Below are 19,153 nucleotides of genomic sequence, written 5' to 3'. Positions count from 1 at the left end.
TGGTAGGAAGGGGTCCGTTGTCACGGGAATAACAAAGTTTTTTTCATAGTTTAGGCTTCCCCACGATCAATAACTTTTCGGGCGCCTATAATGCACTCACAAAACGGCGAAGAAGAACGCGAAGCGAGATGGTCAGCCCAACAAACTCCTTCGTCCAGCAACAAGGTTCGGGAACCCCAGTTAGTTTTTAGGTTTATTTTTTGCTCTCTCCGATGTGGTCGTCCGCGGGCATTGTATGCCCAGGACTTTTCTAGCACTTTTCCAAAGGCCCGTCGGCTTTCCTGCTGCGCACACAAGCTGTGTTTACTCAGTCCGCGTCTCAAGCGTGATCGGCGACGCCTAAAAGAACGGAAGTTGTCCATCAAGTGCCCGCAGACCACTTCCGGAAAGCAGCGCGGGCAGCACTTCGATGCACCAACCAGAGCGTATCACCTCTCTCACTTTCGCACGACTTATCATTTTTCTCCGCCACCCTCTACCATAACTTTCTTTTTACGCAATTCATCGCTGCTCTTCATTCGTGTCGAGCGCCTGCGCCCTAAGGAGACGTTAAAAAGTCTACGTGGTTATTGTCAACGGATATTACTTTCGCCCCTGTGCGTATGCCTGCGACGTCTGCAAATAACGGTTTGCAGCTTACTGTAGTCACGGGAACCTTCTAGACCTGGTAGTATTCGTTCGTGGTCCGACTCAGAAGTGAGGATAAAACTTGTTCACAGATTATGGTAAGCTTTCGCAATCACTTCAACTGCGCAACTTGTGAGGCAGCACGGATTACCTAACTTACAGAACGATGCCTGGAGTGTACTTCACCGCTTTTATTTATTATTCGTACTGGTGCAGTATTCTGGAAAACATTAATCATAGATTGCGCAACATTATCCTCCTTTCTAAATGCCGGTAACATTCAATGAAGTTCCCTCAAAGGCAGCTTTTTTCTTTGAACTTACCGCTAATTAATGTTGTATAGTAATTGATAAGACATTTTTCAGTCCTTTCTGCTATCTGGTGGCAGTAAGACGAAGGACTTTTGATCGAAAATTGCGGAAACTTGTTAGCCCGCGTTCTCTTAAGCACCCCGTTTGGGAAATACTCATTGTGTTCTGAATTACGTCACGTCATTCGCTCCAAAGCCTACCCGGGTGTACTCTGCAATAGGAAACTTGTTAATCTAGCCATTCAGTAGTTTCAGCAGTTTCTTCCCGTACGTAAATGCACCTGCAGTAAGAACCGGGAACGGAACCGAAAACGTAGAAAAGACGCCTTCCGCACAAGCTTATACCTTCTTTTTTTTTGGGGGGGGGGGGGGGGGGGGGTTGAAGCACAAAACTGTATTGAATTCCAAAAGAGCTGCTCATTAATTAGTTCAACCGTTTTCATACCCAGAAGTTCTGGACAAGAGCATTTTTCGAAGGGATATTGCTTACGAACGCAATTTTTTTTACTAAATGGTGATACTCTACTACAACGATCAATAAATCCAGAGATCTTCCCTCGGCAGGCTTGCATGTTTTTTCTATTAACGTTTTCACCATCGTCAAAAACATTCCCCATAGCTTTATAAAGGCAGTCTTAACTACTCAATGTGAGCGACGGACAAACTTCGAAAAGAATACATTGCTGCGCATCGGAACAATAGTCCATTAAGATCAATATTTTTATACCAGTGCCTCACAATTAAAATTGCTGTTCAAGAATCCTGGACATGGGCCTAGGGCAGCAAGGTACCAAGACCGTTTGTCCCTAGACTGGAGAAACGTAGAAACATTGCAAGGAAAAAAATTCACAGACTATCTCGTCGACAAATGCTCTTCAGGAAAAGCGTACCGTATTCTAGTACGGCTCATAGGTACTGATAGCCGCACACAAGTCCCGAGGAGCATCCCTTATCAGCCACTTTTCTTCATGAGGACAGCGTGCTCAGCTTTCTTTGCCGCTTTTTATAGATGGCGACTCGCGCGACCATCACTCGCCGCGTGCCGAAGAAGAGGGGATGCGCTAGCATGTGCTACACAGAAAGTTGGGACATTCACCGTGGCCGGATGGCCTTACATAATGAAGAAGGACGTTCTGGCGGGTTAGTTGGTTCCTAATGAAGCAAACGAGTACGAACTGCGCGAACAAGATGGACGTAAGGCACAAAAAAGGACAGACAATGCGCAGACTTCCAACTGATTTTATTTGTGACAACACGTGGTTTATAAGGCCCGCGAACATAACAAGAGAAACACTATCGCCATAGGGCCCGACGATAGAAAACAACAAAAATTTACAGGAGAATCATAGCCGGTGTGAAACACGAGCATGCCCTTCTAAAAACTCTATCGCTTGTGTCGATAGCGATAACGAGGGCGAGCTAACGCACTCGTCACCCCTTTTGGCAATCACATTGTACTAAGGAAAGTACAAAGTGTAGGCCGGACCCCTCCCTTCGTCAAGCCATGTTTTTAATGCCTTTCCCAGAGCATCAAGAAGGTGGCAGGTAAATATGAAATATGTGTCGTGTTTTAGGCGCCTTGTAAGTTGAAAAAAGTAGTCCCCTGCTCTCAGAAGAAAAGAAATAAACAAGAACAGAACGCAGATCATGCAAGAAAAATCATCGGACCAAGTTCACCAGGTGTGTTTCCGAGGTTATCTACCAGATACCTCTATCTTGCGGGCGGTTTACAACGGCCAAACCGGCCGGTGCTTCAGTGAGCGAGCCCTGGAGCATAAAAGGTTGATGCACACCGGCACAGGCAGCTATCTACCATTGCATTGCAAAAGCTGTGACAGCCGCAATTGCGTTCCTTAGCTGGACAAAACCGCTTTCCTCTCTAATGCACGCCGAAAAACTGAAAGAGAGGTTATCCAAGCTTTCCTGATTGCCAAAAGGGGCGACGACTGCGTTAGCTCGCCCTCGTTATCGCTATCGACACAAGAGATAGAGTTTTTAGAAGGGCACGTTCGTGTTTCACACCGGCTCTGATTCTCCTGTAAATTTCTGATGTTTTCTATCGTCAGGCCCTATGGCGATAGTGTTCTTGTTATGTTCGCGGGCCTTATAAACCACGTGTTTTCACAAATAAAATAAGTTGTAAGTCTGCGCTTTGTCTGTCCTTGTGTGTGCCTTTCGTCCGTCTTGTTCGCGCAGTTCGTACTCGTTCGCCACATAATGAAGGAAAGTCACTCGACGCCGTCGCCTCGCATATCAAGTACGCGCTTGCGCCTCTCGGGCCGCAGGGCAGAACAGGCTCAGCTCCTTCGCCCACCACAGGACAACGGAGACGTTGACGCATGCGCTCCTGCGGTAGCATCACAGCACGTAGCACAAGGGGGTGAACTGAAGGTGTCGCCAAAGTTCGTTTACGTCCTCCCTCCGTCCTGGCGCCAAGGGCACCCACGCCGCACCGACAAGAAGTATTTTACGCTTAAAACCAGAACACAGAGACCACCCCCACACATCAAAGCTCGCCTGCTGACGGGCCTCCCGTGCCACGGAGTCTAGGAACTCCGGCGTGGCTGGGTACAGGGCACTGGCGAAGGCGAAGTCCTGCCACACCATCAGGCCCCGGCGGTCGGCCAGCTCGTAGAACAGGTCGGACTCGTACAGGCCGCCGCCCCAGACCCGCAGCAGGTTCATGTGCGCCGCCGCGGCAGCGTCCAGCAGGGCCTCGAGCCGCTCGCCCGTCACGCGGTCAGGAAACGCGTCGGCGGGAATCCACGTGCTGCCCTTGGCGAACAGCGGGAGCCCGTTGACGCGCAGGAAGAACGTAGCGCCTGTGAGCAACAGACAGTTATACAGGTAGCGCCAGAATGAGGTAGTGAGGAAATGAGTCAGGGAGCGAGCGAAGAAGTGAGCGAGGAAGTGAAGGAAAGAGTAAGGAAGCGAGCGATGGCTTAAAGATAGTTTATGGGGTTTAACGTCCCACAGCGACTCAGTGAGTGAGCGAGCGAGCGAGTTGAGTGAGAGAGGGAGACAATTTATTCGCGACAATCCACGTCCAAAGTGTGAAGCTTGTGTTGAGGTTTACAACACAAAAAGCAAGTAAGAGGACCTGAGAAGCTTTGTCAAGAATACGTACGTGTCCCGGGAGGGTGCAGTGACAGCTACATGGTTCAGGACATGGTCGACGTGTCTGACTAATACCCCTGTCACACGGGCACTTGTAAGGCCTTAGAAATTAAGGTCCTTTGCCCCAAAGGCGCGTGACGCGCATCTACACGGCAAAGCGTCGAGACCTTTGCGATAAAGTTCCGTAGCAATAAAGGCGGCCGTCAGCGGCCTTAAAGTTGCCTAAAGGAGCAACCCAGACGGCAGCGCCAGCTAGCGAGCTCAAAGAATAAAAAATTGACACAATTTTTAGTTTTGAAACCGTAAAAAAATATCTAATTTATCTTATTCAATGGTTAATTTTGCGTTACAGTGCACTTAACCGTAGAGGAGGCTATGACTAAAGACATCCACACTGCTAAGAAAGGACTTGAACGGTTTTCAGCAGCCGCATCGACACACACGTGCTTGCGCATCTCGCTTTGCTGTTTTTTCTTCGTTTGCTCTTTGTTGTGTGCGTGTTTTGAGTTTGCTTGTGTGTACAAAGACACAAGCAACAAATCACGCTTCTCGAACACAAGGAGGAGCCGAACGGAAAAGTGCGCCTACCGTGGTCGGACCGAGAACGATGAAAAAAAAAAAAAAAGAAACTTTGTTTCAAAATATCCCTTTCACACCGTCAGAAGGCTCGTTTATTATTGTGATAGCTACTTTTTCCAACACAAACGAAAGCACTCTTAGCTGAAGTGCTACCGTCTGCTTTAATTTCATAATGTTACTAGCGCCGCTTCACACACAGCGGTGACTTTTGGCATTCACGGAGGCCGCGTTCTAGCTCCTTTGGATTTGCCGTGTAGCAGCGTCGCTGCTCCTTTTCGGTTTTCCTCCTTTAGTGCAATAAGACAACTTTACGGCAAAGGCCGAGAAGAAGTCCGGTGTGACAGGGGTATAAGTCAGGCTATTGAACGCTAGTATCGGTCAAAGTTTCCGTTTCAAAAAGACCAAGCGGTACAGAAATAATTATGCGGCCGTGAACTGCGTCACTATTCGGTAGTGATACAGAGTAGCGAACACTAGGACTAAAGTTCTTCAGGGCCAATCGTAAGCACGAAGTACGGCCTTTACCGGTAATTCCACACCTTACATTCCCACTAACAGGCCAGTGAGATCCACTAGCTTATTCTGCTTACTATTTTGTGAGAACAGGAAACTGCTAATAAATGTTTTCGAAGTTGTCTTGCCCGTATCGCTATAGGCCAGGAAAAATGTAAGCAACTTATACCGTAAGCAAAAACGGAAATATCGAGAGACAAGAAGCAGTATGACTAGTCAATTTCTTGATAGCAAAATGACTTGGCAGACAAGTTAGGTTATTCAGTACCGTTTTAACGAATGAAGTGCAAGTGACAGAGCCATGAAAGCTTTGCCGCCAGTTTTCTTTCCAGGAGCGAAAGATCTCGCACAATACGTTGGCATGGACACACACTTGTTTCTTCCTATCATTGGCTTCAGCGCCACAAGGTTGTCTTCTGGTCTGTCTGATCCTGATTTCTTCTTACATCAGCTTGTAAAACACCACGAGTCGAAGCATGGCCGCTTTCGTATTTAAAACGAGCCATGTGCGGACAAAAGTCGCTTGCAGGATTGATTATTCTGACCCCTTGCTGGTGTTCCGGGCTGGAGAAGCGCTTGCGGCAATTCTAAGGATCAGCCCCTATATTGTGTTTCTAGTAAGCTAAACCTACCTCGCTTGTGCTAAGCACTTGTGTTGGTTCTCTATTCAAAACCTTCGTACAGCACATCAGTTCTTGCCCTTATTCTTGCGCGCTTTTCTTCTCTATTGTATGAATGAACCTGCAGTGGACAAAGCCATTTGACCAACAACAGTAGTTCAGCGACAGTGCGCACAAGAAATCCTAGCGACGGCCGAAGCAGCTTCTTAAATACGCAGTGTTGGGTATCAGAAGCTTAACGTCTCAAACTCCACATACACTGTCAGGGACGCCTTAGAGAAGGTCTCCGAGTGAACGACCGTTGGAGTTCTTTTAACGAGCATCACCGTTGAACGGCACATGGAAGTAACTGCGCATTCGCAAAAGCCCTAAATGGTCAGCCACAATTGCTATACTTACCGATGATTGCGCCATTCTAAGGTGTTTCGTCGTTTACCTTTATCCCAAGCCCAGTCGCTCCATAGGTATAGCCCCGCGCAACCAGATGGCGCAATAAGCATTAAGAATCAAGTATAATCTAAGGGCAATCAGTGCCCTAACTGGAGTTATGCAGGAATCGTTCACTTTTAAACAGCGCCACGTATATATGCCCTGTTCATCATCATTACCAAAGCGCACGAGCTGCACACGTGACGATACTAAAAAAATTCGTGGACACTTAAGTTCCGCTTAAAGGTATCACGCAATAGCGTTAATGGCCCTCTTTAGCCGCCTGGAGTACTCTTTGCATAGCACTTCACAGGCACAGACGCTGTCAGACAAGACACAGAAGGCCTCCCTTCAGCCAAGTCGACCGAACTGCCTCGGTGTCTCAGGGGTGGCGTTTCTAACTCGGTCTCCAAAGGGCATGGGAACGATTCCCATCTTACACCAATATTCTTTTGAGTACAATAAAGTTACTTCACATTCTTACATGTCATAATGATGTTTCACTAGTGTTGAAACCTTATATTCAGATTTTTATGTGATGTTTTAATCATTTTTCAAATCCGGCGCTCCATCTGTGACGCCATTACCTTTGGGAACAATCCACATATTCGCGCATGCCCTAAAGCTCCGTCGCCGCCAGGGTTAAAACGAAGCTGAGGAAGATGCTGGCACCCAAATGAGTAACGTTCTCTCGTCGCATGTCTGGATACGTAACCGTCTCTGAATCGGTATAAGAAATGAAAGGAGAAAGTTTTGTGCGCACTGAGTGATTCATCCAAATGGCTCTCCGACGGCTCACCTGTGCTGTTGACGAGTGGCTCTTGGACAAGGTCCACAGTGCGGAATCCGATGCTCTTTATCATAGTAGCGGTGTCACTTCCCATAGACAGGGAGACGGACAGCGGGTACAGCCGCTGGACTCCATGGCCATTTGGCCACCAGGCCTCGATGCCCAGGCTCTGCACATTCAGCGCGTTAAGGGTGCGCACACGAATAAACCGCGGTCGACAAACACAAACAGCGAGGAAGACGAAGGGCACACTTGGCGACGTGAACGGAAACCTGGGCCAGTTGCTACATAAAAGAATGAGTGAAATCACAAGAGAAGCGGGACAATCAAGTTTCTCCTGTCCACCAACCCTTCGATGCGAGCGCTGCTCTGTTCACTCCACTCGATCGTACATTATTGGCTGCATAGTTTTCTCTTGAAAGAAATAACTCGTAAATAGTACAGTGTTTTTAAAATGCTGCGATTAAGTATAATAAAACTTACTAACACCATGAAATAACGTGCTTTGATAGCACTACGTTAAGAATCTCGAATAGAAATTAAAAATTATGCGAAATGCTATTTTCAGTATCCAGTTTCAATGAAGTAAAAATGGGAGTTGTATTTGTTGTCGACGTTGCTTAGTTGACGTTCTTTATGCAAGCACCATCATTTGGCATAAGTGTGACACGCATTCAGGCAGCTTATTTACAAATCATGGCCGGCCCAGCACGTGACCTTTCATTTTCCAGATAGTGCGTGATAGATCTAACTTGAAGAGCTATAAACACGATGAGACACCCGTGAAGAAGTTTACAATGAAATTTTTTATAAAAAAGCAGGAACATTAAAGGCGCATGATCCAAAAAAAAATGCATGGATGCAACTCTGAGCAGGTATGGGGTCGAGATAGAGGTGTTTGACGACCCAAGCAACTTCAATTGTGTTACTGTATGGTGTCTTTGCAGACTCGGGCGGTTTTAGTATGCACACTCGTAAGCCATCTTCCCGCTGCCGCTGGTAGCGCTGCAGGCGTAACCAGGAGTTGTAAATACGTGACCAATTGTCTCTGTGGAACAAACAGAATGCATTCCAACGGAAGAGGTATCCAGATAAACGCCGTCTCTCTCTCAATCCTTGTGCACAATTTGAAGCACCCCGTTATCTGCTTGCATCCGAGCCACGAGTACCACAAACACGAAAAGAGTAAAAAGGGGGTAAGATCTCTCTCTTCCTTTAATAAAAGGGTTTGCGCTAGAGGAGAGCTTACTCGCTTTTTTATTCACATATAGGCGTATTCGTGTTTAGATTGTACAGTAAACGCGCCTCTCTTTAATGTTAGATATGACTTGACGTGGGAATAATGAGAGACTTGCCTCCGGGATTCGTAGCCGAAATCTGTAGTGAGCGGTTAGCTCGTTATTCGCGGACACCGAGATGTTCTTCTTCACGGTCAGGCGTTCGTCTAGCACCAGGTTGAGCAGAATTCGTGCTTTGCCACTGAACGCCACCTCAAGGAACAGGCCCACGTCCAGGGCCCAGCTGTCGGACTGGTCGTCTTTATCCTTCGGCCCTGTGATACACGGCGCAGGTTGCAAAATGAGGAAGGAGGCTGTAGATGATTGCGCGTGGGCCTATAGGTGATACACCAGTTTCTTTTTCTTTAATAGGTTTTATAAAACATGTTGCTGAAAAGGAATACAGTAACGCTTTAGCAGCTGCGCGGCCGACGAATTTCTGCTAGGCAGGGAGTATTCATTGTATCATGCACGGAGTAACGGTTCTCGTATTCAGTTTTTTGAAACATTGATGAATAAATGAATGGATGAATTGATGGTAAGAGCTTATTAAGAGACGCACGTGAAGCTATAAAAACCTTTGATGGGAACTAGTGTGGTGGCTGGTGCCACCAGGAAAACTTTGTTTTTATATATCTTTTTTCAGTCACCAACCTTAGAAAGCACTGTCTGTAAATTTACCCTATTTAAATCAAGATTCAACTGAATTTGCACAATGCCGACTTTGAATCCTAAACATGGAATATGGAATGGCATGAATGGAAGATATGAGCGTCCCCTTGAAACGGGGTGGTGGCGGTTGCCACCATGCTCGTCTTTTTTTCTTTATATTTCTATTAGAGTGCGTCAGATTTAACAGTATTATCTATAAATTTCTCATTTTTATTTAAATACAATTTTTAATCCTGAACTTGTAACCTTACTCGAACGCCCCGCTTTTGATCCAGAAATCTTCCAATCACGTTCTGCTATCTTCCGCCGCAGATCCATTCACGTGACCATTGTTATCTCTAAACCCTAGGGCCTCGGGGAGAGTGACTGTGCATCGATTTCCGGATGGACACCGCCACATTCGAGTATCAAAATTTAGTTTCTGGAGATTTACCACTCATTGCACATGTGTCATCTTGGTTGAATTTCTTTTTGTAGCTAAGCTTTCGAAGACACCCTGATCTAGCTTAAAAGAGTAGGGTGCTGCCTCTTGAGTTCTCACAGAAAGATTCCTTCCTTGTTTGTCTTTTCCGATTTCTATATAGTTTTCCAGTCCGCTTCTTTTCCATTGAATTAATCCAGTTATTACCTTCTGCGTTTTTAACCTCTCGTTTAAAGCTCTTTAATTCTCCGCCCTTGTGTCCTGCATACTTACTGGTTAGCCTCCTAGACCTATTCCGCCACTGTGAGTCAACGCTAGTTCCGTATCGCTATTTAAATACCTTAGCTGCCCTCAAGTTATCGTCCAGTTTCCTTGGGCGTAATTCATATAATATTTTACTTTGAACTTCTTGTGCTTCGAATGATGTCCAGCCAATGTCCCACTGCACTGCCTCATTTGTGTGTTTGCTGTGGCCCCCTAGCGCTGACCTTCCAACAGCTTTCAATTTATTTCCAGTCCCAACTGAACTTCTGCCCTTAGGCACAAACCGCATTCCCAAAAGGAAGCCCTGGCACCATTGTTCCTTTCCAAATACCTCTCAGTAGCTCATACCTGTTGTACCCGCCTAATTCCCTGTACTTTATTATCGCGGCACCTCTTCGCCCTCACGCCTTAACACTCTTTTCTTGATTTTCCGTGTATATCCGCCCTTCGCTTACCTATACTCCTGGACATTTGTATTCTGCCAGTCTTGGTATCTCATGGCCTTGTACTGTAATGACCTGATCAGTGGAATCATTGAAAGTCATCAGAACTGTCCTAGTTGCGATGAAACTGAAACATAGAGCACTTTCTTCGTCTCCAGAACAATTAAACACAGCCTGTACAATAGATTATAGCGTAGATTACATTTTTCTAGCCTTCTTTCTATATTTATGTGTGCATTAGGTGCGTACCCCTCTTCTAAATATAAGCGACAAATTCTTTCTAGACACTCACCGAGGCGCTGAGTTCTGACCACCATGTCACGTATGATCAGGGTATCATACATCTCGATGCCGATGTCTTTCCTGAACAGTGAAAAACAAATAAAAACATGCCACTGTTTTAGCCAGGCTGCTGGATTGTGATGGAAAGATGTGGATGACATTCCGGTGGGATCGCTATGCGTCGCGGCTTTTGATAACATCTTCTCATTTATACCGTTCATTAAAAGCACCTAATATTTTTAAAAAGTAGACTAAAAAGTAAAATAAACGAGAACATGCAAGAATAGTGCTGCTCCTCCTATAGCTTTCTCCCGGACCTCTTCCTAGCGTTGCAGTTATAATTTTCCCCTTCTGGTTATATCGTAATGGCGAGTTAAGTTATGTACCCCAGTAATCCGATATTTGAGAAACTACTAGGTATGCTCAACTGTCCATTAGGCGGTGATGCGGAGCATGCAAAAGTCGATATCCATGCAGTTGTTTGGTCTTCTACCAGTCAGCGTAATCAGTCGTTATTAAGGCGAAAGCGTTGAGTGCCCCGAGTTCCAGAAAACCCGGCATCGGTCAAAGATGCCAGCGTCGTTGACCGTGAGCAAAAATCCACGACAAATCCCCACAGGAGCAACCTAGGGGACGGGTGGCTCACCTGGGTCAAGTGGCCTTGTGACGTCATCACAACCTGCTCACGGATTGTGAGCGAACTACGCACTGTGGCAGGTGGCAGCTAAATTAATAATGGGTCGCGAAAGGTTGCTCGGGAAGAGTAACCTGGGTCTCACAAGCCCCGCCGGTGGCAGCACCTGCCGTCGCAGGGCGGTGGCGTATCGCATAACCGCTGTACCACTGCGCAAGGAGTGGTTTGCAAAGTCGAGAATGGCAGTCTGCCACAAAGCAGGCTCAGACAGACAAACACAGATACGGACAAACAAACGAACAAACAACAGACAAATGTGGGGAATGGCCACTATAAGTGCTAACGCACCGGTAATATAAGCGTTACGAAATACAGCTTCAGGAGAGCCTTGCTCACCAGATGCCCTGTGTGGGGAACGCGGGCGCCATCTCCCAACTGAAGGAAGCCTGCACCTTCCGCACGTGGTTAACGCCGCACTCCCCTCGCTGGCGCACGGGCGGGCACTCGGGCGGCACCTGGTGGCCCCTCGAAAACGCGTGCGACCGTTCGCGCGCGTAGGCCACTGCCACGGCCGAGGTGAACTCGACGCTCACGTTGTTGTATCCCACCTGCGGAAGCAGCCGCATGATGCTAAAGCTACTGCAGAACATCAGAGCCATTGGCATAAAGCACGAAAAATCGGCACGATTATGCGGTTTATTTAAGATATGTTCTCACCGAAGAAAGGTGCACTAGAATAACAAATTATAAGTGCAAATGTTCAGTGCTTGGCAGAATGAAAGCTTACGATAATGCTCACGCGATCAGCCTTGTCCCGGATCACGTCGAACGGAGTAGACTTAGGAAATCAATTGAAGCTAGCCAAACTAGAAAAAAAAGTATAGTATGGTACATTACGTGGTTTTTAACGTCTCGGAATGACACATAAACTATTGGAGACGCCGTACTGGAGAACTGCGGGTGCCTGTTCACCACCTGAGCTTTTTTTACCACGCTGTGCCAACGCAGAGCGCCTGGCGTTTATACATCTCGTCTAAATCGATATGCAGCAGGCACAGCCGAGATTCGGACCCGCGACCCTGGCGTCAGCAGCTGAAAGTCATAGTCACTGAGACGCCGTGGCTGGTGTTGAGAGGAACTCGTAAAGGCAGAAGCGGTGCTCTTTGCCCGGTTATATTTTTCTTGCCAATGCTTGCTTCTTTCTCTTTTAAGGGTGCTCTCGTTCGTCGCACCATAGGTTTTGTTTGCTAGAACGCCACGACTCATGACTACGTTCTTCTCTATTATACTTGACCCTAAATGCGAGTTTTTGTACCTACACTATGGCAACGAGGACTAATGTTCCCAATCGACCCTTTTAAAAGCCTTATCTCGGGGCTCACATTGGTCCGTACAAATCGTGATCACGTAGTTCATGGCAGCCTCATAGGTACATTAACTGGAAACACACTTTGCTCTGTTAGGAAACAAGTTTCGCAGCATGAATAAAACGCGCACAGAAGACAAGGAACAAATAAGACAGGACTGTGCTGCACTTCCAACTGATTTTATTTGAAAAAGCTCGACGTTTAAATACATTCAGTTATCATGAGGTGAAACCTAATCACAATCATCCAAAAAAGCCATTTCATTCTCCAGCAATGACAGTGAAGGCGTGCTGACGCAATTGTCACCGGCTTTCTTAATAAAAAAAGGCTTCGATAATTTCACGCTGAAGCTTGTCCTTGGCGTGACCCAGAAACTGCGCCTTCTTAAACATAGGTCTCATCTGCACGACCGGCAGTCTACGGCAAGATGGCCGCTGATACCATCTTTTACAAGATTGAAGTGTTCTAGCGCTCTTTCATTAAAACAACGCCCTGTTTGGCAACCAACTAGCCCAAACCACCGTGTTACTTCTGTTAGGAAGCAGTCAAGATATTAAACAGCCGCTGCTGCATAAAGTCCAGTGCAAGACTGGAAGGGAGACAGCACATTACGTTGATTCGTCGCTCAGGCCATTAAGCGGAGAAAAGGCACTTCGAGGCGATTCAGTCGGCGCTGGTGCAAATAAGCTTACATGGGGCGAGAGAATGGCATCATAGCAATGCGATTGGATGAAAATAGAGTGAGGTAAGCGAAGTTTGTTGCTGGACAATTGGATTTATATAGTCGAAAATTATTTTCACAGCCAGGACAGAAACAGGAGACGAAATGCGAGGGTAACCTGCGCATCTGCTACTCTCGAACACGCTCTCTAATTGTACCGTCATTCGCAGTATAGTTCAGCTGCCTGCTCTGAGAGTTAGGATGCCTAGGCTGTTTGCAGTCGACTTGAATAAATCCAACATACTCGCAAAGTTTTTGCGCCTTGCGAAGTTGTAAATATATTAAACCCTAAAATTCCTCTTTGTTCTGATGAACACTTACTAACCGGTTCATATGTTCTTGTTTTCAACAAAATAAACATCAGGTGCAAAGCAGGAACCATTCATATTCATGGTCCGAAATAACTAACACCGTACACCCTTGTTCTGCAGGCAAGGTCAGGCTTCAAAATGGCTGCCGCGTAAGTTCATACACCGGCACACTGGACCAGGTGTTCTGATCGCACCTTGATGTACTGCTTGATGTCGAACACGTATCGCACAAACATGTTGTCCGTCTCTCCCACAGGAACATCGTTCACGTAGACGGTGGCCACGGTATCGATGCCGTGAGCGACAAGCAGGATCCGGCGGTGATGAGTGTGCTCTTCTTTCACTGCAGGGGACGAAAATACAATATGCAACGCACATCTATACGTTAAGATATTAATATGAAGATCACGAGGTACAAGGTGAAACTTATATCAGCAACGATACTCCGTCGTATTTGCCAGTCTGAAAGATAGGGCACTCCAAAGTAACTGTAGCCACCGATATCAGATTGAAGTGAAAGGCGGACAAATTAAAGAAACCGAAGGCTCTTTTTTTCGTCTATATCCACCAATGTAAGAAAAGTGTGCGTTCTATGTGACAAGGAATGTCTCATTCCCGTTAAATTACTCTATGCTCACCGACACGACATCATGAAGTCTAGTACTAACACGAAATTGTGTTTGTGCTCTGTTCTTACACGACAGTATCTCTTCGTATTGATGCAGTTGATCAGCACTCAGCTTAAGAGGTCGAATTCTCGTTTCCCTTCTAAAGCTGCTTAAGGAAGGCGATGTCCACAGGCTAGTTTGTGTGTCTCATCTCTTTCTTGGTCTGTGTGTGTTTGCGCAGTTGAACCACCATTATGCATCAACGCCAACTAGCCCAATCTGCAGTTTTTCTACGATATCCAGAGTACAAGGGCGAAAGACTTCAGAGCAGGCAAGCGACATGGGGTATCACGAAGTTGTTAGCCTTCCTTAAGAGAGTTTTAAAGTGAGATCTTGTCCGAATCAGGCGTGCTCCAAACGAACAATGACAAGCCCTGCGAGAAAGGCGAGCACCCCTCTGACTTTGATAACTCTGGTTCATTAGCTGAGGCGCATGTGCGACATTAGCTAAAAAAAATCAAAAAGGAGTGCTTGGTAGTATACTGAGCATTTTCTGGCTGTAATGAAAACTGCCCGAGCTCAATTAGAATAGAAACCTCCCATGTCGATGGTACAAACAAAAGCATATGGTCGTTTTGAGCCTAAAGCTAATACCTAAGCTGAGATAAAAGAGCAGACAAGAACGCTAATGATGACGGGATAATTCCGGGTTCGTTTTCAATAGCACAGACAGTGTAAGCAGCAGTAAAGTTAGATAAAGATACAGAAGAACAAAATATGACAGGATGGTAGTGTATAGCATTGTAACGTCAGTAAAGAGGTGTGTTTCCAGATTCACCATAAGACATCACCCATATTTTGGTAAGAAAACGTAAATCCAAGCAGAGGCTGCGTTTAAGGCAGTGGAAGGACTCACTGCTGCCTCTTACAATTCTCTGACAACGTATGAGTTTCCTCGCAGCAACCTTGCGTCCTTTGGTTGCAGAAGCAGCTTATCTGCTTTATTTTTCTTGTATTAGGCGCTCTCACGACGTCACATTTTTTTTTTTTTGTAGCGATAGCTATATTACAGTAGCATTTCGAGCCTTCAGCGTGGCGGCGCCGTGGCGGTGGCGGCGCCGCCACGCTGTCACGTGGTCGGTCACGTGGTGCGGAGCAGCTGCCGGCGGCGCGGCGCCGTGGCTGATAATGTGGTTCGTCACGTGGTTGGTCACGTGACCAGCCACGTGGTGCGGAGCAGCAGCGGGTTTCGCCGGCGGAGCGGCGCGCCGGCGAAACCGAGCTGCCACAGTTGTGCGCAATCACCATGTCAAGTGGGGCGAAGATGAAGAAGGAACGCGCAGCGAAGCGGAGCGGCGAAACACTGACTTTGCAATTCAACTGAGCAAGTTCCAATCGGCCAGCTGTAGCTATGGCGTCACTCCAGGTTTAACCAGATCTAAACCACCGCCATTTTTTTTACGTTAGCCATATACTACTATTGAGGCGAAAGCATTTAATGGCTCATACTCGCGGCCATGGATCTGTCCGGCGTCCGTTACATCCAGCAACTAAAGGATGTCATCGAGATAAGGCACCAAAGCAACTACAACAGTCTGAAGCAGTTGCGCGAAGCTGCGATCAATCGAGATAAGTCTGGTGGCATCGCAAAGAAAATGGTAAAGCCGTGTGGCTGATGAGCGTGTGACTTCATTGAGTGGCGTCACCATCGTTTGAGAGGAGCGCTCCCCAGGCAATCTTGCCAGACGGCTCCTGAACGCCGATTTGGAAGGATGCCGCCTAAATGCTCTTTGTAGTCTTTAATCAACATCTTCAGCACACATCAGCGACACAAGCAGCAACACCGCGCTAAAGGCTTTCGCCTCACCGCACATTAGGTCAACAAAGTGCCGCCCTCAATTGTTGGTGATTAAGCTGTTGGTGACTACTTGAAAGCTGATGTTACAGTAATCGAAAAGAATAGGCGGCCTTACGCTGGAAGTCTCGCGTGTAGGTCCAGTTGTCGTGTCCGACCCAGGCGAAGCGCTCGTCGTTGTCGCGGTAGTAGGCGTCTCCAATGAGCTTGGCGCGCATCAGGTCTGTATACACGTTGCCAGGGACCACACCGGAGAAGTGGTACGCTGGAGCATAGTGTACAGACAATCATTGAGCCCTCAAGAGACTTTCCTTTCATTTTTAATGTGTTGCTTGGATTGCACGTTGTAGTTAACAAAGAGGTTTTGTCACTGCTGTTATTCCTCCACTCTTATAGGTTTGCATTGAGGTACCATCCATATCTAGGCATAAAATATTGACACGTGTACTTATCTTTATCGGGCGACCACGTTTCGCCGCCTAACAAGTGTTATCGCACAGCGCGGGACGCGCCTGCATCTATCCGAAGTTTCTGGCAAGTCATCGATGCTTCTGTTTGCTGTCTGTTGTAGCCGAACCTTATGTTATCTGATTTCATCGCTTCACGCGAATAGTGTAGAACTTTGTGGAAGGCACGCGGGTCCCAACAATTAGTCTGGAACATTCGACGACTGCTATATAACAGCCGACGCGCTTGACCCGCGGATCAGATTTTCGACGATCGCCGACCGTGTTCGCCGCTACCGTTGTGCTGTAAGTGTAGCCTCTTTTTGTGAGCACAGGTTCGCCCAATAAAAGTTAGTTTTATCTTTCACAGTATTGCTGCTGTGTTCTTCAACGTCACCACCACGTGACAATATTAGGTACAACATTCTGGTCATTATATATGCGGCGATCATGTTGCGTGCAGTCGTCATAGGCTCTCTAGCATTGCATTCAGTGGCTTTGCGAATCCAGAAAAGGCAATAAGGGAATTACTGAGGGAATTATGAACACATTATTTAAATATTGTCTTTTTTACTTGGCCGTAAACTTTGCATTTCAGGCCCCCCCCTCCTTGTTTCCAGGAGATACCTCTTTGCTGCTGCTTCTAGTTCTGCATGAGTGTGTTGTCTTCCTCGTCTTAGCCTGAATATTTAGCCGAAAAATTGCATTTTCTTGAATGAGAAATGTAAAAAGCCATGTGTACACGGATACTGATATCAATCTTGATGAGACGGCACTGTCTACATTGTTTTCTGCGCTATTTTGCCGGCTGCCAGCAATATCGCCACTTCCTAAAATTAATCCCTAGCACTTCCGTTTCGCAATCCTTCGCAGCTCACAGTACAGCCTTTGGAGAACAAACTCATTAATTTGATATTGAGTGTGTTACGTAGGCAGGGAAAAGGTCAGTGCTACAGGCGGTCACGCGACGCACACAAGTTCAAGCTACCGCTACCAAGCGGTCTGCTGAGCGTCAGCAACTCGGAAGATGGGGCCTGTGAGAGCGCACCGAGGAGGCTAGCGTACGTACATTTATTTCGATTGTACACCCTCCAGTCTCCGTTGAGCGGCAGCACGACGCCCACGGCACTGGCGAACGCCGCCAGGAGCGCGGCGACCCCCAGGAACAGCCCTTGCCTCCGAGGTCCCATGGCCGCGGCAGGGTCTTCTTCTTCTTCTTCTACTTCATGTCTCCCGATCCGCCGTGCGGTCAGGGCGTTTTAACTTCTTTTTCAACAGCTCACATTAGTCTTAGTCCCTCGCTTCGATCACATTGAACGCACGCTGTTGTAGCAGCACGCCAACACCAGCAATAGCAGTAGTACTGGTAGTGGAGGTAATTATTACAGCATTAGTAGCACTAAAATGAGTTATGGAGCGCTCAATTTTCATTATGCGGTGACACTGCGTTAGGATTAGGTATTCTCCTTGATTTCAATTGCTCTCCTCTACTTCTCATCTGCTCTTCATATTTTCTTCTATCTTTTGCCATGTATTTATTTGCTCATTGAAAGTTCTTTGCTCAACTCTGCTGTGCAAACTGTTGAGGGACTTTGCCTTGTCTTTGCTGAATCAGTGTTTGCTTAGTCATTCATAGCCGTTATTAGTTATTATCAGTTGTACAAAGTATTTTTTTGTGTGTGTGTGATTTCTTCTCGTGGTAGCCACCTTCAGGGCTTCTCATCTACAAGTGGAGAGAGAAATTTCCTCTCCTCTCTTTGCCACGTGCTAACCGTGGCAGGTAGCTTTTCCGTGTACCAGCCCTTGCAGGTGGCAGTTGGTGCCAGGTGGCAAGCGCACAGAACACTACGCCGCCGGACGCGGCGTAGTGTTGTGTACACTTTACGGTGGCACTTCTAAGGCTAACGCATAAATAGTAGTAGTAGTAGTTGTTCTAGTGCAAGTAGTAGTAGTGGCGTTAGGATAGGGGTAGTAGTAGATCGTAGCGGAATAGTAAGAGCTGCAACGATGGTAGCATTGGTGGTTCCAGTGGTAGGAGTAGTGGTGCTCGTGGCAGTTGTGTTAGCAGTAGTAATGGTAGAGGTATTATTCGGAGTAGTAGTAGTAGTAGTAGTAGTAGTAGTAGTAGTAGTAGCAGCAGCAGCAGTAGTAGTTGTAGTAGTAGTAGTAATGTTGATGATGATGATGATGATGGTGGTGGAGGTGGTGGAGATAGCGGTGGTTGGACTGCCTGCTATTGCTGCGTCCTTGGCGACCATAGCTCAGCGCAGATATTGGCTGGTGTGGCTCAGCGTCTTTAACAACCGCAGGCGCTCTTCCACTATTAGGAACCGACAGAGAACTACAGAGACTAAATATGTACGCATCGGGGAATTACACACATGTGAAAAATGGGCAGAGATGGCAAGAAAGGAGAACTTTCACAGCACAGGAAGCCCTCTGCGTGAAGGAGGTTCGGCCCGCGGCGGGCATTGTACCCATTCTTAGTCATCTGGACAAGAATGTAACACGAAACAGCAAGGGATATTACAGTTTAACGGTCCTCATTCTCGCTGCTAGAGTAAAAAATTGGCGGTGGTTTAGCTCTGGTTAAACCTGGAGTTACACGATAGCTACAGCTGGCCGAGTGGAACTTGGTCACGTGACCAACCACGTGATCAGCCACGGCGCCACGCCACTGGCAGCTGCTCCGCACCACGTGACAAACCACGTGACAGAGTGGCGGCGCAGCCACAGGGTGGCGCGCCGCCACGCTGAAGACACGAAATGCTACCGTAATATATCTATCGCTACAAAATCAAAGCCCTCTTGTATTTCAGAAAGATCAATCCGGTAGTACCTTGCCATGGCGCGCAAATCAAGGTTTG

At 47.1% G+C, this 19,153-nt stretch overlaps 1 protein-coding gene across 1 annotated transcript in view; it reads right to left on the bottom strand.

Moving 5' to 3' along the window:
• The window catches only part of LOC144095227 (beta-mannosidase-like), a 55,983-nt gene extending 38,522 nt beyond the window's left edge, over positions 1 to 17,461 (bottom strand). The window contains exons 1-8 of the mRNA XM_077629012.1: positions 17,356 to 17,461; positions 15,959 to 16,105; positions 13,572 to 13,720; positions 11,375 to 11,586; positions 10,355 to 10,425; positions 8,341 to 8,537; positions 6,995 to 7,154; positions 3,455 to 3,759 (exon numbers count right to left, since the gene is read on the bottom strand). Coding sequence (XP_077485138.1) covers positions 3,455 to 3,759; positions 6,995 to 7,154; positions 8,341 to 8,537; positions 10,355 to 10,425; positions 11,375 to 11,586; positions 13,572 to 13,720; positions 15,959 to 16,058 — 1,194 coding nt within the window. The 5' untranslated portion in view covers positions 16,059 to 16,105; positions 17,356 to 17,461. The remainder of the gene's footprint in view (positions 1 to 3,454; positions 3,760 to 6,994; positions 7,155 to 8,340; positions 8,538 to 10,354; positions 10,426 to 11,374; positions 11,587 to 13,571; positions 13,721 to 15,958; positions 16,106 to 17,355) is intronic.
• Between the last annotated feature and the right edge of the window lie 1,692 nt (positions 17,462 to 19,153).

Source organism: Amblyomma americanum, chromosome 6, assembly GCF_052857255.1.
Source record: "Amblyomma americanum isolate KBUSLIRL-KWMA chromosome 6, ASM5285725v1, whole genome shotgun sequence".
Classification (NCBI taxonomy): domain Eukaryota; kingdom Metazoa; phylum Arthropoda; class Arachnida; order Ixodida; family Ixodidae; genus Amblyomma; species Amblyomma americanum.
This window is presented reverse-complemented; position numbering and strand designations above follow the sequence as displayed.